The sequence below is a fragment of the Miniopterus schreibersii genome (assembly GCF_964146895.1).
Source record: "Miniopterus schreibersii genome assembly, chromosome: 11".
Taxonomy (NCBI): Eukaryota; Metazoa; Chordata; class Mammalia; order Chiroptera; family Miniopteridae; genus Miniopterus; species Miniopterus schreibersii.
The window spans coordinates 17,949,100-17,977,073 of record NC_138111.1 but is presented as its reverse complement, the minus strand read 5'-3'; the positions used below and the strand labels follow the sequence as shown (position 1 = coordinate 17,977,073).

At 43.7% G+C, this 27,974-nt stretch overlaps 1 protein-coding gene across 1 annotated transcript; it reads right to left on the bottom strand.

The window, feature by feature from the left end:
- Positions 1-3,230: 3,230 nt before the first annotated feature.
- Positions 3,231-27,349, bottom strand: FRRS1L (ferric chelate reductase 1 like). The gene is made up of 5 exons (XM_081150566.1): positions 27,097-27,349; positions 19,456-19,540; positions 16,434-16,572; positions 13,223-13,469; positions 3,231-10,440 (listed from the first exon to the last, which is right to left on the bottom strand). Exons 1-5 carry the CDS (start codon positions 27,332-27,334, stop codon positions 10,268-10,270), a joined length of 882 nt encoding a protein of 293 aa, XP_081006692.1. The 5' UTR covers positions 27,335-27,349; the 3' UTR covers positions 3,231-10,267.
- Positions 27,350-27,974: the final 625 nt, after the last annotated feature.

Genomic DNA, 27,974 nt, shown 5'->3' with positions numbered 1-27,974 from the left:
TTCTTAGAACAACCCCACAAAGAAGGTGGTGTTATTATCGCCACTTTACAAAGAGGAACACTGAAGCACAGAGAAGTTGAGTGCCTTGCCAAGGTCACACAGCTAGGAGGTGACAGAGGAAGGACTTGAACTCAGAGTGTGGCTTTTATGTCTAGGCTAACTGCTTTGCTAATTGGTCTGCCAGGGATCCTTTGGGATATTTTTTAAAGCTCTTCAGAGGAGTGCACTGTGCAACTACGGTTGACAACCATTGGTGCAGATGTCAGTGTGGGAGCAATCTCGACTCCTAAAAGTGCTCTGGGTCAGAGCCTCTTACTGCCACTATTTCTTTTTGCGACCTGAGGTCAGGTCAATTAAGCCCACAACCCCCATTTCCCTTTTGTCACATGGAAACGATAGTAATAGAAGCACTAGTCTCAGAAGAGAGAAAAGCAGCTCTGGGGCAGTACAAGGTGCTTCTGTTCTGTTGGGAAGGGCCTAGAATCCAAGTCTACTAGCTGTATCTCAAACAACATTTTTACTTAAAAAGGAGAGGGAGGGAAGGAGGGAGGGAGGGAGGGAGGGAGGGAGGGAGGGAGGGAGGGAGGGAGGGAGGGAGGGAGGGAGGGAAAGCAAAGAAGGAAGCCTTTACCCAGTACCCAATGTGTGAGTGCTTTGAAACCCTGCGAGTTACCCTTTCCTGTTTTCAATAAGTTTCAAAGTAAAAAAAAAGTAATTCCTTTCCATCTTATTTTTGGGTTTCAGGTCACAGTCCTTGTTTTTCAAGTGGTCTTTGGACTCTGATTCATTCTGTAAATATTTTGCTTCAGTTGTCCTACATTTTGCTTTGCTTCTTAACTACTTTGTCTAGAGCTGCTGGGATGATGGTTACAAATTCTAGCCACATTTGCTTTCAGTATCCATTTTACACTGACTCAGATTCTCACTTATATAACAACAGTGCCTCAGCATCCCTCCCAAAAAACTCCTCAGTAATTTCTAGGGAGTTTCAAAGGAGCGCCTCACCTACACCCAGAGACATGAGTCAACCACCAACTACCCTATGTCTGCCCTGCCGCCTGCACAGCTCACTGGGTTCAGTGACCGTCATAAGATTGTCAGAGCCTGTGTCATTATTCCCAGATCCTGGACACTTCCCAGTTTCTAATCCTCAGGGTGCCAAAGCAGAGCTGGGCTCCTCAGAGATGGGGAGGAGGTCCTTCTCCCTGACTTGCATACTCTTTGCTCTTTTGTCATCCGAGCCCTAAACCAGGTCACTTGTGCCCAATGTATCATATCTCCTCTCATGAAGTGTTCCTTCCACGTCTGACCAGTCCTCTAACCACGGAGTCTCAAACCCCATCCGAAGGGTTAGTGAAACAACAAAGACTAAACCATCCCCCTCCTCCTCCAACCAAAGACTCTGCTCTCTTCCTCTAACTACAAAATGAAAGATCCTGTGTTACATAAAAACATCTATCAGTGGCTGCAAACGGAAACCGACATATGCATTGGGCCTGAGGGGACGGGGAATGTTGCCTAAACTGTATTGGGGACCCAGCTCGGCAAATTAAAAATGCCCTGTCATGGTGCTGTGCTTCCAAGTCTCAATGAAAGGCAAAATTGCTGAACATTTCACCTGTCCCAATGGCCAAAGCACTAGAACTGGCAGGCCTCTGACGGAATTTCTAGTTGAGAATGGAACTGTATCAGAAAGGAGGACTGAAGCACTAGAAACGGACTGACGTTTACATGGCCTCACACAAGGAGGCTGTGTTCCCGCAGGATTTATCACCCTGTGACTGCACTTACCACGCTGCAGTCAGAGTCAGCAGTTTACATGGACTTGCTGCATTTCTGTGTCCCAGCAAATGACACAGTGTAGGACATTTGAAATATCCCCTGCCTCCAGGTTCCTGTCCTGGTCTGTGCCATCCAGCTGCAGCTAACCTTCCGTGCCAGGTCCACAAAGACAACGTTATCAGTTTGTAAACGGGTCGGAGAAAACATGATCAGATTGGTTCAACCAATCCAGTTGAGACCCAAGTACCCAGAAAAGGGCCAGATGAATAAAAAGGAGCTTGGGAAGTTCTTTTGGAGGGAAAATACTTTTTAAAAAAGTCTGCAACTGAAGTAACTCCCCCTTCCTCTTCTAAGGTGGGAGGAAGGCTGGCAGGGAGAAGGGCATTTGCAAGGTAAATTTTATGATTAATAGTTATTGCTAAAAGCCAGGATTGCCGGTCTGGAAAGTGGCTGGCCTTAACTGTCCTTTACTGGTGGCTCCTCGTTTTCACTGGGGTGATTTTTATCTGGAACATTTTATCTGGCATGGTTGAAATTTAAGAGTTAGGAATGAGGATTTGGAGTTCTTAGCCTGTCCGTCCCTTCCTTGGCTCTGCTCACAACAATATACTTCTACCAAGGCTGAGGTTGTCTATAAACAGCCAACCTTCCACTGCAAATCAGAGCAAGACGGAAAACCAGAAGATGGTGGATGCATTTCAAACTGGCCAGACTATCTCTCTTTATTTATAAATGAACTATGTTCACTTGAGAACCAAGTTCTGCTAACTTTAAATCCTAAGGGTCACTTATTTGTACACTCTTGGCACCACACTGCCCTTTCACTCGCTCCAATCAGTTCTCTACATTGCATCCAGCATGATCTTTCTAAAATATAATCTGATCCCTTCACAGCCTCCTTACCCTGTGGATAGGTGTCCAAACTCTTTACTACAACATCCAAGGTCCAAGGTAAGGGACCTGCCTCACTTCTCCCCACTCCCTGCTTCGTCATTTATCCCACAGCAATGTGGAGGCCCCCAAAGATATCCAGGGCATAATCCCTAGAGCCTGTGAAGTGTGTCACCTTACATGGTAACAGGCACTTTGCAGAGAAAAGTAAGATTTTGAGGTGGGGAGATTATTCTGGATTATACAGGTGGGGCCTAAATGTAATCACAACTATCTTTATCAGAGGGCAGGAGGGAGATTAGACTACAGAAGAGAAGTGATCTGACCAGAGGCGGACATTGGCATGAAGGAACACCCACAGCTACCAGAAGCTGGAAGGGGCAAGGAAGGATCCACTCTCTTCCCTGCAGTTCCCAAAAGAAAGCAGCCCTGCCAACACCGTGATTTTAGCTCCGTAAGATTCAGTTCTGACTTCTGGTCTCCAGAATAGCAAGAGAATACATCTCTGTTGTTCTAAGCCACTAAATTTATGGTATTTTTTTTTTTTTTTTACAGCAGCACTAGGAAACTAAGACAAACCTTGTCAAATGACAGTGGTTCCCAAACACATCCTGCTGGTCTTTCTCCTGGGGCTGCTCTCTCTCTCCTTTCTGGGAAATGTCTCTTCACACCCTTTGTCTGCTTTCCTGCCCCTTCCTTAAAATCAGCATCACTACCACCTCCGGCTTCCCTGGCTGCCCCAGACTAGGTGAGGGTCCCTAGTCCAGGTTTGCACCACACCTGAGCATTTCCTTACCGCTGCAGTCACCAAAAGGTATCGTGGTGTATATGTGTCTCTCTAACTAGGCTGTGAGCCTCTTAGGGGCAGAAATCAAGAGCTGTTCTTCCTGGAGTCCTCCATGGGGATTGGCATGTAAGAGTTCTCAGTAAATATGTATTCAATGAATGAACAGCAAGTGATTAAAGCTTCTTGACTTCCTGGATACAGGTGACTTTTCCATCCACTCCACTTCAGCTGTCTCTTCTTACAGCGTATCCTCTGGCCCTTGCACCTGGGACTAAGCCTGAAGAAATTTCCAAATCAAACATCAACCAGGGTCAGGACTGACATCCGGGCCACCCACTGAGAATACTGCAAAATAAATACCACAGGGAACACCTAAGATACAAAAAAACCCCCAAACCCCCAAAATATTTGTGTCTTTTGGGGGTCTGAGGATTAGAGACTCTAATGCAGAATGTGGTAATGCCTAATTCTTTCCTAACATTCCTTGAGTTTCTCAACCCAGTCCTGGTAGTACCAGCAGGCCAACTACTACATCCTGCAATCTCAATACCTCTTTGATGATTCATAAGATTCTACAACCAAACTAACTATTCTTAATGTATAATATGATTTAGTTACCAATAAGGCCCATTATTGAAATTTGTAGAACTAGTTATGCACAAGTAACACACTTTAAATGGGATTATGATAGGCCTCCACTTACTATTTGATAAAGGTATTAAGCTGAAGCTATAAATATAGATTTATTTTGCAAATTGTTTCTCTACAAGGATTGTCACCTGACTACTGCAGCATGATTTTCCTCTTTGTCCGACAAAACAGGCTGTCATCTTCTTCAAGGTCTCTAACTTTGGGGAGACTTTAGTGATGAAAGGATGTAAAGCAAACAAACAGAAAACCAAAAATGCACCAGAGCAGAGCAATAAGAATTAGAAACTACCTTTAATTACATCAACAGGATGAATTTCAAACCATGTTGAGAATTTATATTTTAAAGTTTAAATCTAGTTCATATATCCTAACTATGACATAATCCCCTAAGGATAAAAGTATTTGTGATGGCAAATGGACAGTACAATCATTTAGGTAGCATTTAGGAATATTGCTACAGTTACTTTACATAAATAGAAATCCATGTCTTTATTAGTAAGGTATCACATGTCTTAGAGTAAAAATTCACATGGGACAGGCTTATAAATATACATAAATCTCAAAATCAATCACAATTGAACATTAGGTACATAATTATTATAAAACAAATATAACCCATCAATGTCTATGTAAAGGCATCATTTTTACAAAATAGTATTTTATAGACAATCTCAAAAAAGTATATTAATACTCCTGGAGCCAGGCTGTTCCAGCATATGGGCGCAGCTGTGGGAATAAGGCATGTGGAGAAGCTGCATTTACTCTTCCAGGTAGCCAGGACTTGCTATGTGATGAAATGTAACTGCTCTAGTGACCTGGGTGAATGCCACAACCTGCAGCACCCCGTGACCCAAGAGAATCACCTATTCTCCAGAAGAATGGAACTGAACAGCTACTTGCCTAACAGCAAATAAGGGGGGGGGGCACTGAAAATGTTAGACAAAAATCTGCATATTTTAAGTGAAAAATTCCGGAGATAAATGATTCACTTAAATTTACAGCCATATTTAAAATCACATTAGCATAGCCACTATTTTCATGGAAAGGAATTTATACCCAAGTCATCTGTTAAATGTAAAAACAAAGAAGTCCAACTTGAAACTAAATAACTGAATAACTAAATAAAGAGTCGAATTCAACACCAAATGAGTATGGGTTATCAACATGCCGTGTCTCAATTAATACTAACTAGTCTCAGGTTCTTAACTAACAGTATAGAAACATCAAACTCAACAATGATACTTTATACGTTCTTAACAATTCGTGTAATGCTGATTGCAGGAGGCAAGGCTTAATAAAGGATCTAGGAGTCCTTTCTACAAACTAAAGTACGATAAACTCCAGGGTCATTTTGCCTTCAATACACACAATGTTTTGCCTCTTGGATTTTAAAGTATTCAAGAGATCAGAAACAGAAACAATCTGGCAAAGACCTTCAAATGGTCATGGTATGTATACATAGGCATTTATGTGTAAACACACACAGACCTCATCATGTATGTACATATCTATATACAAACACCGAGAAAAAGCAAACTGTTCACTAAGCATAACCAATTCTGTTTAGAGAACAAAGACGTACAATACAATTCTATACAGCAAAGTATCCGCCTCTCAGCCTTTGGCCTATTGCAGTGGTCCTCAAATATTTCCCCTTATGATACACAAGGCAGATGACATTGTCACATGCGTAAAACAGTCCGGTGGCTGTAGCAGATTTTGATAAAACTTAAAAATGTCTGCAGCGAAATAAATTACTCCACAACACAGTAATCCCCACCATGAAAAGCAATTCATCAATAAGAGTCACTCACAGCTGCCTCAGTTTAGGTAAAATAAAATGGTTGCTTACCCGGCTCTGACTTAACTGCCACCACTTTCCCATCAACTCTGGAAAATCTATTGGAATGTAAGTGCCCAGGGATACCATTTTCGAGAAAACAATTAACTATATTTTATAAACAAATTACTCAACTTCAATATTTTTGCCATTAACCAGTAATGTATTACCAGCAGTGTCCTTTACAATTGGTCGTGACACACAGGTGTGTCTCCGGGCTGAGAGCAAGGGACACCTATAGTCCACAGGCCAAACCAACCTGCTGCCTATTTTCGTACGGCCTGCAAGCTAAGAATGGTTTTTACTTTTTAAATGTTTTTGTTTTTTTTTTAATCTAAAGAAGAATATTTGTGACGTGTAAAAATTAGGTGAAATTCCAATTTCAGTGTCAACTGAACATAGCCATGCTCATTGGTCGATGTATGGTCTATGACAGAGTTGAACAGTTGAAACAGAGACCACAAAGCCTAAAGTCTTTACCATCTAGCCCTTGATAGAAGAAGTTTGCTGACCCCTAGGCTAGCGCTAAGAATGATACACAACCTCAGTGGTCATATCTCTCAAGCACAGGATCCAATATGTAGACAGTAAACTTAAATACAGAAATAGGAGTAAAAACCACTGGGGATGGAAATCCATCCCTGAGTTGTCCAAACTTCCTGATTGCCTTCATGACAAAAGCCAACTTCAGACAATTAAACATGGCTTCTGCATTTTGTCTGAAGTCACATTTACCAATTCATCTTTGAGACCACTGGGGAGCAATGAAAGGGCACTGGACTCCAAGTGAGGAGACCCAGGCTTTAGGAAAGCCACTTTTAAAACTTAACTAAGACAAATACAGTCTAGTCTTGTCCAATCTGTGTATAAATAAAAAACTATTAAAAGCTCTAAAAATGACTGGTAAAATAATCAAAATATTTTTAAGAAGAAAAAAGCTGGTAGAAAGTAAAATGTACCCCTTTCTCCAAATATAACTATAAAAAATCCTTTTCATTGTAAATTACTAAAAGGGGGGGAAAAGCACCTAGCTAACTTGAATGTGGATAGCGGGTTCTGTTTAATAAAAGTTTTAATAAATGTGCATGAAGCATGAATGGGTAGGAAATCATATCACCTCCCTAGGCCTCAGCTGCCCCTTTGTAAAATAAGTGCATTGGATTAAATGGTCTCTAAAGTCCTTGCCAGCACTAGTAAATTGTGCCAAATGGCTAGCCTCAGTTTTTTCATCTGTAAAATCGGATTAATAGAATCTATTTCCTATGGTTGTTGTGAGGATTAAATGTGTTAATCCACGCAGAGTGCTTAGAACAGCACTAAATACATATGGCTAGCATTATTGTTCTACAAAAACACAGGTGGGTAAATCCCCTGTAACAAGTACTTGTTAGAAAGTGGAATGAAGAGATAAAATAGAAGTTGATTCTCTTATATTAGGTAAGAATGAATGAAATTGGAATCCACAGAGTTTTAACTCCAGTGAATCTATAAATTGATGACTCTCTGAGATGATAGTTAAATGCTATTCTGCATCCCAGCTCTGTGAATTCTTATATCTGAACAATGATTATTATTAAGAACGTCAACTATGGCCCTGCCAGTGTGGCTCAGTTGGTTAAGCATCATCCGTTGCACCAAAGGGTCACTGGTTCGGTTCCTGGTCAAGGCATATACCCAGGTTGCCAGTTCGAACCCCAGTTGGGGCACGTACAGGAGGCAACCAATTGATGTTTCTCTTTCCTCCTCTCTCTCTCCCCACCCCCCTTCCCCTCTTTCTAAAATCAATTTAAAAAAAAAAAAAGAATGTCGACTATGTTTTGCAGGGCAAAACAGCATTGTTACTAACCATCTTTCTATTTCTGTTTCAAAAGACAGAGTTCACTGTTTGCTAAAGGGATGGTTTATGGTTTGATCACAGGTGGAAAAAATATAAAAATGTTAGCCAGTTTGACAATGTCTATGAAATACAAGTCTTCTGAACCGAAGAAACTTGCCATAGAAGTACAGTTTCATTATTTATTCATTCAACAAATGTTTGCTGGATACCTACAGTGTAGTAGTGTGTGTTGCAATGATAAACAACAAAAATGGTTACTCCCTGCATTAAGGAGTTAGCAGGAGGAGCCAGCAATTACAGTCAAGTGTGATGGGGAAGCCCAGGGTGCTATAGTAGCACTTGGCAGAGACCAAAACCTACCTAGTCTAGGGGGTTGGAGGAAGAAATATTTAAGCTGTGGCCTGAAAGATGAGTAGGAGTTCAGCAAGCACAGGAAATGGATGCAGAATGTCTGGGCACAGGGAACATGTGGTAAGAAAGCGGGTCTGAAGAACTCAGAGCAGTTCAGCCTTGCTGGGTCATAGCAGGTGAGGAGTGGGGACAGTATATACGAGGGGTAATCAAAGTGGCTCACCTTTTACACTAATGGCAGTGAGAAATCAGGGAAAGCTCTAAGCACAAATATACTGGTAGTCACAGTAGAACCAACTGGTGAAATAGAGAGCTTGACTTGAAATGTAAGCAGAAGGGAAATCCATTAATTTCTTCCCTGCCAGCTACAGAGACGAGCTGAAGTCTCTCTTTAGTTTTAACCTATTTATAGCTGAGATATAATACACATGAGAAAATGAAATATAAAAATATTTGCCCTCTTATTTACAGTGTGGGCGCCTGCATCCTCAGTATCCTCACTGCTCAGCAAGCACGACAGCGGGGAAGGTGATGCACAGCCCATCCTCAGCCTTGACCAGAGGGCTTGGTTGTGAGGCGACGGTAGCCAGGTGGAACCAGGGACTTGAACCAAATGAATCCTACCCTGTTCCTTTGCTCACCTGAGGTGATTGGACCTCTCCCCACCTGCAATGAGGATTACTTTTCCAAAGTCCCTCAGATGAGCCCGGTGAACTGTGCTACGTCGCGGAATCTTGATGTTTTTCTTTTTGTTCAGTTCCAGAAGAATGTGAAAGCTCACCCCAAAGGAGGACTTTCGCCTCTGACATGAATTCCAAGGATGGCATTAGAAATCAGTCTCCAGTGTTGTTCAATCAAAACACCCACAAAGTTGGAGCCAGCTTCAAAGCAACCGGGGCAAGCCAGAGGCCTCCAGAACTCTACAGTGGAAATGCCTCAGCCACAGAACCACTTCCAGAGATTCTTTTCTTCTAAATGGGCTGCTAACACAGACACTGGGGGCAAAGGAACCTCTGGGTTCCTTTGAAAAAAGGAACTACATTCAGTCAAAGCATTATTATAAATTATGCTGACTGCCAATCCAATTTACAAGTCTGAACAAGTCTTGAATGGGTAATCTAGGTGAATTCACTTTACAGGTCATTTCCCATTTTCTAATTTTTTAAAACATATCATCTTTAAAAAGTTTCTAGGCCGAATTCCACAATCTGCAAAATGTTGGTTTATTGTTAAAATGCTTTACATTTTTATGTAGATGATTTGTCTATTATATTACTATTTAATCATTCTCAGTGTATGCTGACTCTGACAACTGAATTAGCTGCAAACACAGATACCTTAATTTATAAAACACACTGGTAGAAGAGTCCCAATTCTAACTGCTAAGAATGCCCATATTTCCTATCATTAACATAATTTTACATCTTTGGGAGCACTCAACTCTATTTCTAACCCTTCTAACAGCAATAAAAAAAATGTTTTCTCGGAACTGCTCACTCCTTGAGAAGAAATTTCAAAGACATATGAACCATTTTCATATTGTAATCTCCCCCATTCTCCCCATCGGCTGTGTAATTATCCAAAAGCACTTAAGCTTTATGGAAATTTGAAAGTCCTTCTGCCTAAAAGGCTTACTGTGAACTATGTCCGACCAGTAAAGCTCTCGTTAGTAATACTCCAAGTCTCCTGAGCTATAGCTGGGAGAGGAAACATTGTTCAGGGGCATGATTCCTATGCCTTGCTCTTTGTCGGCCTTGCTACGTGTTACCTGACCAAGTGGCCAAGACTACATGGCATATGGGTCACAAAAAGGCAGCCTTCCTGGGTCTCCAAACCCATTCAGTAAGATGGCAATAATAATTTTCATCAAGCCAACTCAGAGATGCTGTGAAGCTCAAATAAGAAAACTTAGAAAAGTTTCAAGTACTTTCCAAAAGTATGGGGTCATTATTAAACAATCCTCTTTGATTAGAAAAGAAGCTTGTTTTTTCTTCCAAAAAGCTGAAATCATATGAGTCTCTTTTTTTTTAAATAATAGAAGCTAAAATTATACTGTATACTCTTTAAAAATATATATGTATACTAAAGACTTTCTAATCCATTTCCTGTGTTGGATTTGCAGCTGTGGTTAAGGGGTTCCCATCAATAAGTAGAAAGTCAGGGCAACAATGAGAAGCAAACAAAATGGAGAGGAGAAGGTCTGGTAGGCAGCTGACGGCATAAAAATGTCTTCATACTTGTAAATACTAACAACACGCTCTGAAGTTGGTGGTGAGTCTATATCGTGTCGGGTGATAGAGCCTTTAGGAAAGAAATAAAAAGGAAGGGGCAATCAAAAAAGCACAGAGTTAAAATGGTATATATTAACAACAGAAAAACGAAACACAAATCTTTCGTGTTGAATACATAAGCGGTGATTATAAAGATCTGGAATCAGGTACTATGAGAATTCTCTATAATTGCACATATAATGAAGAACATAGAAATTAGTTAAATTTATCCAAAAATACTGGTTCTCATAAATCCACACACCCCCCCTACCAGAACAGTGCTATTGGTCTCTCCATGGCTCCCCAGTTTTAAGACTGCTACTTAGTATTGTATGAATGCCTACTCTTAAGGTCTCTAATGAGTTTTACCTCATTAATGCCAAATGGGAAGTTATATTTTGATTTCAAAGAGCAAGAGCTACTAATTGTTTTCCTCAAATATATATTTTATGGATGAATTATTAACAACTCCTGAACACACTGAACTCCCTTACAGATGGGAGCCTCTCTCACATTGCCTGTGGGACATAAAATGGTAGCCTGGCCAGGACAGACCAGAGAGGGTGTGGTGTGGTGTGCTGTGTGCTGTGTGCTGTGTGCTGTGTGCGTGTGTCTTCCTGGCAGAGTGGGATGGGACGATACACGAAGTAGGAGGATTAAAATACCAAACAAATACTTAGACAGAAAACTTGTTTTAGGCCTGGTTAGAAGTAGAAAAAGGAAAGGGCTGTGTGTAAAGGCTACTTCATAAACTGATGTTGACTAGAAGTGCCTGATCTAATCCATATGAATATCCATATGGGTATAAACTCTATGAATAATCAATGTGAAACTTGGGTTAGGGAGACTAAGACAGTTCAGATGAGTTCAGAGCAAAGGTCTCCTTGGAAACAGGCCTCAGAGTGAGGGTTTTTAAGGTCCTATCTGCTAGGGAAGTCATGCTGAACTTGACATGTCGCTTCCCTGCTCCAGTGTCCCTGCTGGCTCCTGTCAGCACAAATCAGACTCCTTGGGTTGGCACGAGATTTCTCTCTCAACAGATCCCTCTCACCTCTAATACCTAACCTCACTCGTTGATCACCTACATGGACTCCCAGGCTTAACCAAGCACTTCTAGTTCATGCCTTCCTTAGGGAAATCTAATCCGCAGCCCCCTTCAAGCCTTAGCTCAAAGTTATCACCTCTTAAGAGAATGAGAAGTTTGGATCAATAGAGAGGTGCTAGAAGAGTATCCAAGAGACAGGAAAAGCACAAGCCTGTCTATGGGGTAGGAATGTGCTTGTTTTGTTTGGAGACAGTAAGAAGAACAAAAGTCTCAAGTGATCTTATCAGGCAAGGCAGGAAGGCCTGAAAAGTTAGCTCTTATGCCAAATATGTAAGAAGATGACCTCCTGAAGTGCAGCACTTTCCAATTTGTAAAGCAATTTAAAATACTTGTTTTCATCTAACCCTTATAATAGTCCTATAAAATCAGAATTTTTATCCCCACTTTAGATACAAAAAATTGGAGTTCAGAATTTAGATAAAGGCTAGATACAGTTACCAAGGGGCAAAACCAATGCACAAATCCAAAGTTTTAGATGCCAGATCCCATCATTTTAAATTAGCTCATTTCTCCAGGCTAAGATATCATTAATTTCCCAGGGTACTGAAAGTACTCAAAGACATAATTGCAGATCCACTGTTGGTAATCTGGGAAATAAGCAAATGGCAAAGACGTCACAAATCTGAAGGCATCCGAATGCTTTCCCGATTAGAAACAGAAAAAACGGTTTATGAAATCTCCAGACTGACCAATGGTAACAATTTGAAGAGGGGGAAAAAAGCAGATCAGACTGGACAATACATAGTTGATGAGCACACAATTAAGGAAGATGCAACTCCCAGGAGCTAGAGAGTTCTCACACAAGGACTGCAAACAACTCACGTCCATTCTTGGTCAGGCCATTAGGCTGATCAAGCTGGGGAATGCTGAAGACACAGTGTGACTTGATTTTTGCAGCCTCTAAAAGGTTGCATGATAGCCTTGGGTCTTTGCTGGGGAGATGCTGGAAGAGCCTTGCCACCCAAAGGGAGGACATCAATGGACCAACATCAGCAGGAAGCTTGTTAGAAATGCAGAATCTCAGGCCTCACCCCCAGACCTACTGAATTTTACTTTAACAATAAAGCCAGGCAATTTCTATACATGTTAAAATTTGAAGAGTACTGGGCTAAACGATAGGATAATTTGGTGGATTTGTGACCATCAGGATAGCCATAAAGTGAGCGCTACTGAAACGCTTGTCAGTCTCTAGAGAAGTCTCCAGAAGCTCTTCCGTGCTCGGTATTTTTTAAATATTTAGAGCATCGAGGCTAAGAGTGATCACTGACTTTGGAGTCAGACACACCTACGAGTGAATATTAGTTCTCGCCTTAATTAGTGGTAGAGCCTTGAGCACGTTCCTTAGTCTCCCTAAAATGAGGCTAGAGTGCCTACACCTGTCAAGGGTGCGGTGAGGAATGAATGGGAGCGTGGCGAGAATGAAATACAGCCCACACGCCACCAGCAGCAGGCGGGTGATCTGCTTCATTCAGCGCCTGGCTCACCAGGTGTGACCCCGCCCTGTTCTAGCTACGCACGTGCATGACTTGTCCACCTGTATGTCCGTGTGTGTGATAAGTCCGTTATAACCTTCTGAAGGCAGAAGCGAGTCTCCTTTTTAAAAATATTATCCCCGGTGCTTATCACCATCCTGCCCAGTCAAGAGCGGACACCCAGCAGGGCAGTGCCTGGTGTGGCGGCAGGCGGCAGGCGCCAGCCCCGGGCTTACCCTGAATGGCCGGGCCCCACGCAAACAGGTAATACCAGCTCAGGTGCAGGTCCACGATCGTCTCGTCCCGGGGCACGTTCACGGGGCGCTTAAACCGGCAGGTGACCCGGTTGTTCTCGTACACGCCTTCCTCGTCCCTGGCAGGGTTCCTCTGAATCTCCTTGGCCCACTGGCCCACGTTGTAGAAGTGCTGAATGCGGACCCTGCCGTTGTCGTCGTGCACGCAGGCCATCACGTCGTCGCCGCCCTGCGGGACAGGGATGGAAGAAAGTCACAGCTGCGTCTCCTGCAAGCTCTTCTGCTAAAAAGACATTTCGCTGAGGAATATATATTCTGTTACCTCTGTAATTTGAAGCCTCACCCCCAAAATGATCTTAAATGCCATTAAAAAGCTTTCACCCAGTGACCAGTTAGCATCACAACGGCTGACACCAGGCCCAGGCGCCCCCCTGATGTGGTGCTCGGAGAGGGATAGGTCACCAGCTGTCCAGTATTCTTGCCAAAAACACATGAACTAAACTCATTGCGAAAAACAGTCAGTCACATCCAAATTGAGGGTCATTCTACCCCAAAAAGAAAATGATTCTATGATCATCAAAAGGTCAATGTCATAAAAGACCAAAAAAAAAAAAAAAGGCAAAGAAACTATTTCAAAATGAAGATGAAAAAAGATACATGACAACTAATGGTGCGGTGTTCCTAGAAAGAGTCCTGAGTCAAAAAATAAAACTTTCTATCCCTGCCCGGTGTGCTCAATGGTTAGTGTCCACCCACACGCCGAAGGGTCGTGGGCTCAATTCCTGGTCAGGGGCATGTGCCTGTGTTGCCGGTTCGCTCCCCGCCCCAGGTCGGCTGTGTATGACAGGCAACCAGTCAATGTGTCTCCCTTGCATGAAAATTTTTCTCTCTCCCCCTCCCTCCTTCCATCCCTCCCTTCCAAGCTCTCTAAAAGCAATGGAAAAAATATCCTCAGGTGAGGATTAAAAAATAATAAAAATAAAAATAAAAATTTCTATAAAGAACAGTATTGGGACAACTGGTGACATTTGAAAATGGACAGGATATTAGATAATACCATCAGGTCAATGTTAAACTTCCTGAATTTAATAAGTAAATTGATTTAATCTCCAAAGTCTCCAGAAAATAAAAATAAAAAATAAAAGTAGTAGCAGTAGAAGCAGTAGAGAGATAAAGCATGTGTGACAAAATGGTTTCATTTACAAAAACATTCTGGAACTAGAGAGTGGTGATGCTTGCACCCTGTGGATGTAATTGATGCCACTGAATTGTACACTTTAAAATGGTAGATTTTATGTTATGTACATTTTACCACAATAAAAAGCTTATCATTTGGTGACTCTAGGTGAAGTATATTATATTGTACTATCCTTGTAGCTTGTCTGTGGGTTTAAAATTTTTTCCAAATAAGTGAAAAATGCTAAAGGTGTTCATCAATTCTAATAAATGTCCTCTGCAGGGGACATTGATCATGGGGGAGGCTATGTCCGTCGGGGGGTAGAAGGTATACGGAAATTTTCTGTACCCGCTCTTCAATTTTACTGTGAACCTAAAACTGCTCTAAAAAAATAAAGTCCAACAAAAAAACGCACCATTTCAAAAAAGTTAAAGGCCGTTAAAAGGGTTTCCATTTTGCTTTTCCAATGTATCAGGTTTTGGGGGAAAAAATTAATCTGTGCTTCTTCTTGAAATAATAGGAGAAAAGTGAGATGTATATTTTAAACACCTTTAGGCAGCAAAATGTCAAACATAAAATTTGAATGCTCCTCACTCAACCTCCCTGCTCTGAGCCCCATAATCTTAGCAGCTGCACGTGAGTGCAAATGCATTCCAGGCCAGGAAATGGTCAGCTGCAACCCAAGCCAGCCCCTGGGTACAACACACACCTGCTGTTTCTCCTACTGACACTCCAGTAAAAGATGAGTGATGTAGATTCATACTTACACAGTCTTACCAGTTGGACCCACTGTCTTACTGCCTGGACTGGGAATTGATGGAGGAGGCTCCTTCTCCTGGCGACCTCTCCAAGGACAAAGCCCTGGAGCTCTGACTGCACGGACTGCTCTCTCAGTTTCTTCCTACCACCCACCTACAACACGTGTCCGATCCATTAGCAAAGCCTGTATCTGTTTGACCTTCAAAGCATATCCAAAACCTGAGCACATCTCACCACCACCGCTGCTGTAACCCTGGTCTGAGCTGCCCTCTTCTCATTGCCCGAATCCCAAAACAGGCCAGGTAAAGAGGAGAGGGAGGGTCCTCTAGGCAGAGCAGCAGCGTGTGCAAGGGTACAGAGGCCTAAGGCAGGCTGGCTGTTTGGGAAGCACCCAGGCACAGTGAAGTGGCAGATAGGGCTTCAGAGAAAAGAGGGGAGACCACAGCAGAGGCAGGAGATGGACAGGTGCCTGGGTTCCGATGCTCTGCCTGTTCCCGGCCACAGTCCTTTCTGAGGCCCAGATGTGTTCTCGCCCGGGGGTACTGTGGAAGACTGAACTGTTAGACCCAATTCTTCAGCCCCCTATAGTAGTATTATATACCCATACCTTCGCAGGGCCTCTTGGTAGGGAGGGTGTACATCCTGCCCCTTCATTCTCAGCTTGGCTGTGTGGCTTGCTCTGGGCAATGGAGTGTTAGCAGCTGTGACACGAGCAGAGGTTTGAAATAAGTTTGGATTTCCCTTGCACTCCTGCCTCTGCCATGAAAATGACATGCCTTGGTAGCTGCTGGTTGCAAAATGATTAGAAAAATAAACCTGAATCAAACCCATGGACTGCAGCCAAGTCCAGCTGAGCCCCAGCCAATCCACACACATGTGAGCAAGAAATAGATGCTTACTATTAAAAACCGTGTAGCTTGGGAGGCTTTCCTTGCAGCATTTCTGTGGGAATAGCTGATGAATGCAGGTACCATGAAATATCTTGAGTTCTCATAACCAACCCTTCCTTCTCTGTTCAAGCTAGCTCGAATTTATTTTAACTTGCGACCAGAGAGCCATACTCGTATAACCATTATACTGCGTTGATGAATTTCTTTGCTTTATGATGCAAAGACAATCAAGTGCCAGAAATTAGCTTCTCGTATTCAAACATAGCATGGTGGCTTAGAGAAATATAACCATGGCCATTCTCTACACCCTAAAGTCACACAGCTAACTAAAGAGAAAAATAAGCTTCTACCACGATGTGTGTCTCACCATTTTCCTGTCCGAAGAGAATCCAACTGCCACCCAGCCGTCTGTGTCTGCACTCAGCTCAAATTCCACATCGGCCCCTATCATCCGGTAGCTAAGGAAGTAGTCACAGGTCTCAGCATTACAGCCTGGTTTGCCATATCTACAGGAGATGTCAAAACAGACATTACTGGAGAGGGTAAAGGGGGTGAGATATATGGTGATGGAAGGAGACTAGACTTTGTGTGGTGAGCACACAATGGAATATACAGATGGTGTATTATAGAATTGTACACCGTAACATATAATACTAACCAATACATTTAATAAAAAACAGACATTACTCCTTTATCTTCTTATTAAAAATACATTAAGAGGGCATCTATGTATAAGGCAGGATACTAAGCAACATTATTAAATAAATTAGATCTTTGCTCCCTAGTGTCAAAAACAGTTTCACTCAGTTAGGAGGGACCTTGGAGATGATCTGCTCTACTTTATCTACATATAAACAGGGAGCCAGAGACAGGACGGGACTTTCCTGAGCTTGCACAGGGAGTTGTAGCTGCAACAGGACTTGAACCTGCGCCTCCAAACTCCCAGCCAGCGTTCTCTACACTATATTAGTGTCTCCCAAATATCAGTTATTACTGAATTATTTCTGAATCCCTTTTAGTGGGAAAAATTCTCAGAGTTAATAATTTAAATTACTTTGGTTAATTAAATATATACCAATTCTTTTTACTTTAAAATTTGCAATTAAACGAACACCTAATTGCAAATTAAATATAAACTACAAAACCAGGAACATTTAAACTTGCAGCGTTCATGTAATGGATGATGCAGTTTTACTTAAAGTAAAATTCTGCTTACATGCATATAGAGCATCTCACTGTACTGTGCAGGGTCTTTTGACTGAGCATGTTCTTACTATTAAACCTGACTCACTCTCCTCCACTTTTATCTGAACCACTGCAAAACCCTTGCATGTACAATGCACCAAATGAATACCTCATCTGGTATTCACTGAGTGTGAATGCATCATCTATTTATAAAATTTGCCTCTGTTGTATGGGTAGTAATACAATTATAAATTCAGACACTAAAGCATACAGCAGTATAAGGTGGTTCTCCCCATAATCAGATTATATATGCATTAATCTTTTAAAGAAGCATCATTGAAATAAAGACACAAGTTCATTTTATTTATTTATTTTTAATTTACCCGAGCAATAATTTTTTAATTAAAAAAAATTTTTTTTTTTTTAACTGCCCTGACCAGGAATCGAACCCCGATCGCCTGGATCCTAGGTCAACGCTCAACCGCTGAGCCACGCCCGGCCGGGCTAAAAATTTTTTTAAAATTTTCAATTATAGCTGACATTCACTATTATATTAGTTTCAAGTATACAGCATAGTGGTTAGGCATTTATATAACTTCCAAGGTGATCTTCCTGATAAATCTAGTACCCACCTGGCACCATACATAGTTATTACAATAGTATTGATTATGTTCCCCATGCTGTTCTTTAAATCCTCATGACTGTTTGGTAGCTGCCAATTTGTACTTCTTAATCCCTTCACCTTTTCCACGCCCCCCCTCCCATTTGGCAACCATAAGTCTGTTCTTTGTATCTATGAATCTGTTTCTGTTTTGAAAACATAAATCTAAATGTTCTTGCAGAGAACCTGTGGATCTTTTAAGAATTGACAAGCCCTAGTTTGAAGAACATTGTTTTACCCCATTATCAGAATGACAGAAAACTGTAGCAATGTCGCCCTCAGATGGAAGGTAGCATCTGAAGGAACCAGACACAAAACAGCTAGGTGTTGATTGAGGAGGGAGGCAAGGACTGGGCCACTATGCCGGCAGATGCTCTGAGCAGCCAGGATGAGATATAGGTCACAGACAACACGGAACTGGGTGAAAAGGTTAAGAAAAGCTAAGGAGGAGTGAACAGGCCAGAAAAGAGGTCACCCTGAAGCCAGCAGGGTACTACAATCCTTTCCCTTCTCAAAAATATCCCCCAATCACCAGAATTATACATTACTGGCCATCTTCCTTAATACTAGTACTAATGGATTTTTTTTCATTCCTTAGAAATGTCCTAGTAATCCATCCGGCTGGGCGTGGCTCAGCAGTTGAGCGTCGACCTGGAATCCAGGTGATCGGGGTTCGATTCCTGGTCAGGGCACATGCCCGGGTTGCGGGCTCAATCAATGACTCTCTCATCATTGATGTTTCTATCTCTCTTTCTGCTTTCCTCTCTCTGAAATCAATAAAGATATATTAAAAAAAAAAAAAGAAATGTCCTAGTAATCCAAAGAAAGCTCAAAACCCCTATAATTCAGTTTTCTCCCCTTAGATCTTGAGCACTGAACCAAAAAAATAAAAATCAGAACTTTAGTACAGTGATCAACAAGATCTTTACCTAAGGACAATCTGTTTCAGAAAATAAAGAATTCAAAGAGAAGGAGGCTTTGCTGACAAACCAGAGCTCTCTCTGTGGGAGCCCACTGTGCACACCACTGTTTTCTAGCTCCAGTCCCTCATACAATAGATTACTACTAATAATCAGGGAAGGACCCGCTCCACCCGAGATAACAAGCTAGCCACAGTAATTAATGCGTAAAGATGAGTTAGTATCATACAGATCTCAATAAGTCATGACATTTTTTGAAACGGAATTGGCTATTAGACATGTCTGTCGTTGCCTGTCTCGGTCATGCCCCCTCCTAATAAACCCAGACATATCCTGTGTCACAGACAACTCCTCTTCATACAGCCAATTGGTTAGGAATAGACACCTGTGCCAATGGCAGTACGGTCAAAAGTGAAGACTGTTCCAGGGCCAAGCTGCGAGTTAGAGCTCAAGGCCTTTAAGACTGAAAACTGGGGTGGCCATCAGACACAGGCCCCATCCCTGCCCAAGTTATGAAGGGGTACCAGCCCCTGGTTTCAATGGACTGCATGCAATTTCAATACTCTCCTGAGAAGGAAATCAACGTCCTCGTCTTAAAGTTATCCAATGACAGGTCTACCAACCTAAAGCATCCCTTTGTTTTTCCACAGTCATCCACTTTGATTTTGGCAAATGGGTCCACAGGAGGAGCAGTAGGGAAAGGGTAACCTGGGCAGTGAGAATAAACAATGGTTAGAAAGTCTAGTAACAACTTTCCCAATGAGAACTTTAAAAAATACATTTACCGCCCGGCTGGGCGTGGCTCAGTGGTTGAGCGTGGACCTAGGATCCAGGGGATCGAGGTTTTATTCCCAGTCAGGGCACATGCCCGGGTTGTGGGCTCGATCCCCAGTTGGGGAGGCAGCCCATCAATGACTCTCTCATCATTGATGTTTCTCTCTGTCTCTCTTCCTCTCCTTTCCTCTCTCTGAAATCAAAAAAGATATATTAAAAAAAAAATACATTTACCATTTTGTATCACATGCATCTAAATATAGATATAAGGCCTCAGAAAGGGGCTCTGTTTAAGCCCAATCACCCTCTTCATGAGAAGACAGTGCAGGGCACACATCTTTGAACTGAGCCTTACATGTTAACTGCTAATAAGTGAAGCTTTGCTCATTTTACAGGCAAGGAAACTGAGGCACTGAGAGGGGGCATAATGTCACATAAACACTGGCTCATGACTATGTCCTAGGGGTTTAAAGATCACAGTTTTAATACAATACACATGCTCTAAGAGAAAAAAAGTTAGCCCGGGCCAGTGTGGCCCAGTTGGTTGGGTGTCGTCCCATGCACCGAAAGGTCAACAGTTACGGTTCTATCCCTAGTCAGGGTGCGTACAGGAGGCAACCCATTGATGTTTCTCTCTCTGTTTCTCCCTCTCTTCCTCTCACTCTAAAATCAATAAAAACATATTTTAAAAAATTAAAAATGATCCACTTACATATTCAATAGCAGAGGTTTTCCATTTATACATATATGTGATTATAGTATCTTTCCATCACTGTGAACTTCTGCTTTTCATTAAGCTACATACTACATTTTCATGTCTCACTAAATTCTTTAAACACATGGTTTCTAACAGCTGTGTATTTTTCTTATAATGCTACTTACATCATAATGCGGTGCACCATACTCTGAAGTGCAAGCCTGCATTATGCTTCCAGTTTGTAACAAAAATCATTTTCTCCTAGATTGTTTCCTCCATGTACAAAGGAATCAAGTGTGATTCATCTTGTATTTTCTGCCCAGCATCGTGCCTGGCACTGGCCACTGAATAAATGACTGTCATATGTCTGTTTTTCTTTTTTTAAAACAGGAATAGCAAAAAAAAAAAGTTAGGGTTTGAAATGTGTGTCCCAGCAACTAATACGATGCTGGATGTAGCTGTTACTTAGGATTAGGTTTAGCTACTTACAACAAACAAACATTAATAGATTAAATAAGATAGAGGTTTCTCTGTCATGTGAAGAAATCTAGGAGTAGGCAGTCCAGAACTGGTCACCAGAGGCACTGGGTCCTGGTCTTCTGCTTCTACACAATTCTTAGCACGTAACTTCATGGCCCCCAATGGCTGCTGGATCTCCAGCTCTTACATTCCCTTTCCAGACAGTAGGAAAGAGGAAAGAGGAAGAAGGTCACTGACTATAAGGAGATTACTCAGAAGTCCCATATAACAACCCTACTTACACTTCATTAGCCACAACTTAGTCCTGTGGTCACTGGTAGGTGCAGAGGAGGCTGGGAAATGAAACCTTTTAGCTGGGAGGTAATACGCCCAATTCAAAAATGGGAATTATTGTATGAAGGAAGGTGGAGAGAATGGATTTGGGAAAATATGTTAGTTGGGTAGAGGCTTAACTGCTGAAACAGAGTCCTCAGTATACAGTGGCTTGAACAAGATCGTTTGTTTTTCTCTCACATGAATGAGTCTGGCTGGTCTGGGCTGGTGGGACAGCTCTGATCCACAAGGTCATTCAAGGACTTAACCACTTTATTCATATTTTCAAATAATTACTTTCAGCTTTTTTGAACTTTACTAAATATTTGGTTTCTATTTCATTAAATTCTGCTACATTTTTATCATTTTATATTGTTTCTTTCTACTTTCTTTAGATTTATCCTTTCTTACTTCATAATTTTCAGCATTTCTTCTTTTCTTTTCTTTTTTTAAACTTCTGGGCAGGGTTCCCAGCAGAAGCTCCATCTCTGACACATCCTCTGGTCTGGAGGCCCTTCTTGTTTCTGATGAAACTGTCACTGGTGAACAACTGTCCCCCCACCAATCCAGAGGCCAGCCTGAGACCCTCTGGGAGCACTCTAGTAATCTCACTGGGCTCTGCTTCTTTTATGCATTTACTTATTTTTACATTTAAATTCTTCTTTTCTTATATCAGCATTTAAGCCCAACAATGTACTGTCTCCAGGGTGTATAGATGTTTATGTGAACAAAACTAAATCCATCTGTGTTTCAGATTTCATTTCAAGTTTCATGCTGTGACCTTTGACTAACCTCCCTGTCTTTAGCCAGCATATCAAAGCCCTCTAGTTGATGATTATCTGTGTTTCTTAAAATGTAGCCATACATATTTTTGTTAATAACAGCTGAGATGGCATGACAATTGAAATAAACATACTAATGGTAATACAGTAGTGTCAATTACAAGCAATCATCTATCACAAGACCACCAGGAGGTATGGACCCTGGAGCTATTGTATTCTTTGTCCCTTTGTCTTGTCAATCATTAGTACCTGAGTTATACTGTACAAAAAAGTACTGTAAGCCCGGCTGGAGTGGCTCAGCGGTTGAGCATCAACCTAGGATCCAGGAGATGGAGGTTCGATTCCCTGTCAGGGCACATGCCCGGGTTGCAAGCTCGGTCCCCAGCAGGGGGCGTGCAGGAGGCAGCCGATCAGTGACTCTCATCATTGATGTTTCTATCTCTCTCTCTTCCTCTTTCTGAAATCAATAAAGACATATATATATATATGTCTTTAAAATATATATATATATTTTAAAGGTATCTGGTAGCAGAGAATAGTTTGTGCACAATGCTGGGCCGTCTGTCCGCTCCAGCTCAATCTTCCCAGAAGGAAATGACCCTACAGTAAATTCTGTTACATTCTACGGAGTCGCCTGCTTTGTCTGTTGGTCTAAAGACACCTTCTCATCAGGGTGGCCATTACAGACAATATTCCGTCAGACAATATTCTACCTGGATATTTCACAAGCATATCAATTCCATATGTCCAACACTGAGCTCCCCACCTCCCAAAAGCTCCCCCTCCCCCCTTCCTATCGCAGGGAATGCCACTGCCACCCAGTCTCCCAGCCCTGACACTGCAGCCCTAGGTTTCTCCACCTGGTGTATTTCCTCACCCATCGCTCCCTTTATTCCCACCTTAGAACCCCACGTCTGCCCTTTCCCTACTGTACCATCTCCTGTCAGGTCCCCCACCTCCCTCCTACTTCTTCCACCAGGTGCCTTTTTTCTGAAACAGGACTCTGAGCTTGTGACAACACTGCTTCAAGGCCTTCACTGGCCTCCCCCTGTCCCCACTGTTCTCTCTCTCCAACACTTACTTGTCACCCCTGGCCTTGAGGTATATGGGTTAGAACCCCCAGCTCCACCTTCTCCCCTTACCTGGTCCATCCCCCCATTTTCATTACTGGTTTTTGTTTGTTTTTGCTTGGTCCTTTCTCTCCATCTTGGTGTTTTTTTCTTTTTCTCTAAAATAAAAACATGGATTGAGACCAAATAATATTGGTTTAGAGCAAAAAAAATTTTTCTCCCTCCTTCCTTCCCTTTCCTTCTCACACATGCCCTGTAACCCTCCCAGTGACTATCCTGCTGTGGAGAGCAATTAAGTCACTTTATCCCCCTTCATGCATTTCTGTAATGCAAGAGGCACTTATTTTTGTGGCTGATTCTCTTCAGGTTCTCAATATGGCTTTGTGGTTCCATTCGTGCCTTACTCGTGGACACTATCTGTTCCTTTTTTGCAATCCCTTGAGCCCACTTTGCCATACTCCACTGAGTGGTTAATGGCTTCTGGTTTGCTATTTATTGCCTCTAATTAATTGCTTGGATCACAGTCCTCAGGTATTAATTTAGTCCTTGAGTCCTTGATATTTTAACCAGAAATTATCTGTTCAAATCTCTGAGCACTACTGCATCATCCTCTCTCTCTTTCTGGATTGCCTGAACTGTTGTTTCTGCTCATCAAAGTCATATAGTGAAGTAAAAATGTCCTGGAAAATGGAAAGCTCCACACACACACGTGGAGCCTGTTTAGCAAAGCTTTCGCCATGGCACTCCACCCTCAGGAACCTGTGATTCTCAACCACCTACCTGCCAGTTCCAAACCCCTCTTCTCATGTTCACTCATGAAAATACCCCAGCCCGTCTGTCCCACTGCATTTCCCATGTCAACAGGGACCCTCCATCCCAGGCTGGCTGGACAGCTTGTACACGTTTTTCATAAAGTCAATCAACAAACCCATACAGCTCTCTGCTACTTTTTGGCTGTGTGGCTTTAGTTAAGACATTTAAATTTTCTGTAGGTTGGTTTTCTTAACTCTGAAGTGGAGATAGTAGTATCTAAGTAGGAGTATTGCTATAAAGATTCAAGTTAATATGTATAAAGTACTTAGAACAGTGACTGTCACGTAGTAAACACTTAATAACAATTAGCTCCAATTAGTGTTATTATTGGGCTAGATTCATGGGGGATATAAAGATAAAATTAAATGTAGATTATTTACCTTTAAAGATATAGATCATTTTTTATAAATTATTTACCTTTAAGTTATTTACATTTTTTGGTGATTTCAGTTTTATTTTCCTATCTCAGTTTCAGTAAAAAATTCAGAGATCATAAGCTATCTTCCACCCATACTGATGGAAAAAATAGCTTAAAGGTACTATTTCCACCTCTTCACTTGCCATTTCTGCAAAATCACTCAGGCTCCCTCCTTCTCCACTGAATTCATCCCATGTTCTCTCATTCCCTGAAAATCCTACCCATTTCCTCTCATTCCCTGAATCCACCAACTATTTCGAGTCTTCATGCTATTGGGCCTCCACATGGCATGGGACACTGCTTCCTGCCACCCTCTTTCCCTTCACCTTTTGGCTGGGATTGCCTCTGGGACATTACCTGGTTTTTCTTCTCCCTTCCTGGCAGTACCCTTTGAAGGCAGTGTCGCTGATTATTTCTAAGGATCTTGGGAAAGTCTCTGTTCAAGACCCACAGGGTTAAAGCCCAGGTCCAGAGTAATTCAGTGGAGTCCTGCCCCTCAGAGGCTCACACCACAAACACCTCACTACCACCCACCCAATGATAGTGGGATTGGCATATGAAGATAAGTGAGCTGGTCAGAGAGAAGAGCAGGAGAAGAGACAGTGAAAGCTCAGGGTGAGGGAAACGGTGGCGTGAGAGAGGGCTGTAAAAGGAAGTTGGGCCTGGAGAGAGAATTCCAGATGAAGGAGTTGAAACTCCAACCAGGGAGCAGGTGGGAACCATCACAGATTTTTGAAGGTCAGAACTGGGCTTCAGGCTGTACGTGCAGAATGGGTAGGACGGGCAAGCAAACTGGGGATCTGTACCCACATTCCACGTCCTACTGCTCCTGTGCAGTTGCCTCACCTAAATGTTCTCCGTCTTCTGGTGCACCAAAGTCTTTCATACTTCCTAGCTACTCTATAAAGCCTTCCTGTGGCTGCAACCTGCCTGATGTCCATGTTCATAAAAAGGTCTGGACGACACAACTAACTTCACTCTCTCTGTAGCTCCAAACTGACATAGAGCACCTGGCTTTGTTCTTTATTCAGTCAGTACATGTGCCCAGTGAGAATGGGCCACATCTGAGTTACCTGGCAGTGTGCGAGCTTGACTATGAACAGAATAAATACGTATTAGATGCTTTCAGAAGCAGATGGACTTTGGAATATTTATTCTTCACCAGAGTGACAGATTCTGCTTCTGCCTGTTTTCTTCCTCCCCCCACCCCACTCCCAGCCACCCCCACCCATTCTCTCCTTCCTTCTCCCTGGCCACGTGGCTGCCCAAGTAGAAGCCTACATTTCCCAGCCTCCCTTGCAGCTAGGTCCTCTAATTATGTTCTTGCCAAAGGACTTTGAGCGGTAGTGCTCCGTGCAACCAGCCTAAGAGGACACTGCTTGTCATGAACTTCCTTTCTTTCTCCTTTCCTCAAGCTTGAACAAGGGTGTGCAAGCAACTCAAATTCCACACAGATGAGCACAAAGCCTTAGGAGATGATGGAGCAACAAGATGGAAGAAACCTAAGTCCTTGAATGACCTTGTGGATCAGAGCTGTCCCACCAGCCCAGACCAGCCAGACTCATTCATGTGAGAGAAAAACAAACGATCTTGTTCAAGCCACTGTATACTGAGGACTCTGTTTCAGCAGTTAAGCCTCTACCCAACTAACATATTTTCCCAAATCCATTCTCTCCACCTTCCTTCATACAATAATTCCCACTGTTGAATTGGGCATATTACCTCCCAGCTAAAAGGCTACATTTCCCAGCCTCCTTTGCACCTACCAGTGACCACAGGACTAAGTTGTGGCTAATGAAGTGTAAGTAGGGTTGTTATATGGGACTTCTGAGTAATCTCCTTATAGTCAGTGACCTTCTTCTTCCTCTTTCCTCTTTCCTCCTGTCTGGAAAGGGAATGTAAGAGCTGGAGATCCAGCAGCCATTGGGGGCCATGAAGTTACGTGCTAAGAATTGTGTAGAAGCAGAAGACCAGGACCCAGTGCCTCTGATGACCAGTTCTGGACTGCCTACTCCTAGATTTCTTCACATGACAGAGAAACCTCTATCTTATTTAATCTATTAATGTTTGTTTGTTGTAAGTAGCTAAACCTAATCCTAAGTAACAGCTACACCCAGCATCGTATTAGTTGCTGGGACACACATTTCAAGCCCTAACTTTTTTGTCTCCTTTTTTTGCTATTCCTGTTAGCAAAAGGAAAAAAATCACTACTTTCCAAATTGCAGGGGAAAAGAGGACAGTTTCCATTCCTTCTGAGCAGAATGAGCTTGGCCTTTGTGCTCACTGGAGCATCTCCACGGGGAGCTCTGTGGCTGACAAACCCCCAGTCTCTGGGCCCAGCAGGCCCCAACGACGGTGGCTTGCACCAGGGGCCCAGAACATGAATGACAGAAAAGAAGTGGGGTGGAGGCGGGGAAGGAGATGTGACCCAGCTCTGGCGGCAGGGCAGTGAGCGCGAACAGAACGCGGAGCGGCTCGGGCTCTTACCACTGCAAATCTAGGTCAATACGCACAGGGGGACAGGGGGGAAAGAAGGCGACGTCTTCCAGTCGGGGTTTCTGCTTTCCACCGGCTGCTCTGATCTCACACGCTCCAGGCCAGATGGCAGCCTGCTCTCCCTACCACCCCCAGCCCCAACCCCTGACAGAGGTGGAGGCCAGATGCTGCACACTGGGGGCGCGCCACCTGGCCGCAGGTTGCCAGGACCTGGCTGCCCCCTCCCTCTCCCGGCCTCAGTCTCCCCACCTGTAAAGCGGGCAGCTGGGGGAAGGCGCAGACAGCTCTTCGGGCCCCTTTTCCGGGCGGATGGGGGCCTGGGCTGTGCCAGAGCTGCCTCCATTCGCATCCTTACCAATTCCCCACCCACGCTCCCGCTCCCGCCCTCCCATCCCGCAACCCCTCACCCCCCGCAGCCTCACCCTCCTCGGACAGGTAGCGCAGGTCGTAGAACTCCCCGGCGAAGGTGCCGTAGGAGGAGTCGTGGCGCTGCACCGTCTCGTCGGTGCCCGCGTCGCCCCGCGCGCGGCCCCGGGGTCCCCGGCCCCCCGGGCCCGCACCGTCGTCCGCGGGGCTGGCGGCGCAGGCGGCGGGCCCGGCCAGCAGGAGCAGGAGCAGCGGCACCCAGGCCCCGGGGCTCTGCCCGGGCGGCCGCGCCATCGCCGCGCACGGATCCCGCCGCGGGCGCAGGGCCGGGACTCCGCCGCCGCCGCCCGCGCGCGCCGACCCGTCCCCAGCCCGCGCCCCGCGCAGCCGCGCAGCCGCCCGCGCGCGTTCCGGCCTCGGTCTGCGCATCCTCGCTCGGCCCGAGCCTCCCCCTTCCCGCCGCGTCCTCTCTTCCTCGCGCGCTGCCCTTCTTAGCTTCCTCCGGCCTCCCTCCCGGCCTCCCCGTTTCTCCTCCCTCCCCGTGGCCCCCACGGGCACGCATCTGGCCCTTCTAGATTGCCACGCCGAATGCGGTCCTCAGATCCCCAGCGTCAGCACCCCGAGAGCTTGTTAGCATCACTAATCTCACCCCACTGCAGGCACCTGAATCGGGGTCTGCATTTTACCAAGATCCCCGAACACCCCAATGCACGCTCAGGTTTAAGAGGTGCTCCCGGGCAAGGTCTACCTTGGACACACCTTGTTCAGGCGCTTTGGGGGTTTATATAAAGCACTTAACTACGCTCATTATGTCCTGGGAATCATCACAGAAGGAAGCTGAAATAGGAAGATTCCCCACTATAAGTAAACTGGGGGTGCTTAGAGCCAGAGGGAAGCCAGAGCCCAGCTCCTTGGGCTGCATCCACCTGCTTCC

Excerpts from the sequence above, each read along its gene's own strand:
- FRRS1L (XM_081150566.1), bottom strand. The coding sequence starts at position 27,334 with ATGGCGCGGCCGCCCGGGCAGAGCCCCGGGGCCTGGGTGCCGCTGCTC. Across the intron at positions 13,470-16,433 it reads TCTCTTCGGACAGGAAAATG|GGCGGCGACGACGTGATGGC; the intron begins GTGAGACACACA and ends CCTGTCCCGCAG. Across the intron at positions 10,441-13,222 it reads GTGGGGCCCGGCCATTCAGG|GCTCTATCACCCGACACGAT; the intron begins GTAAGCCCGGGG and ends TCTTTCCTAAAG.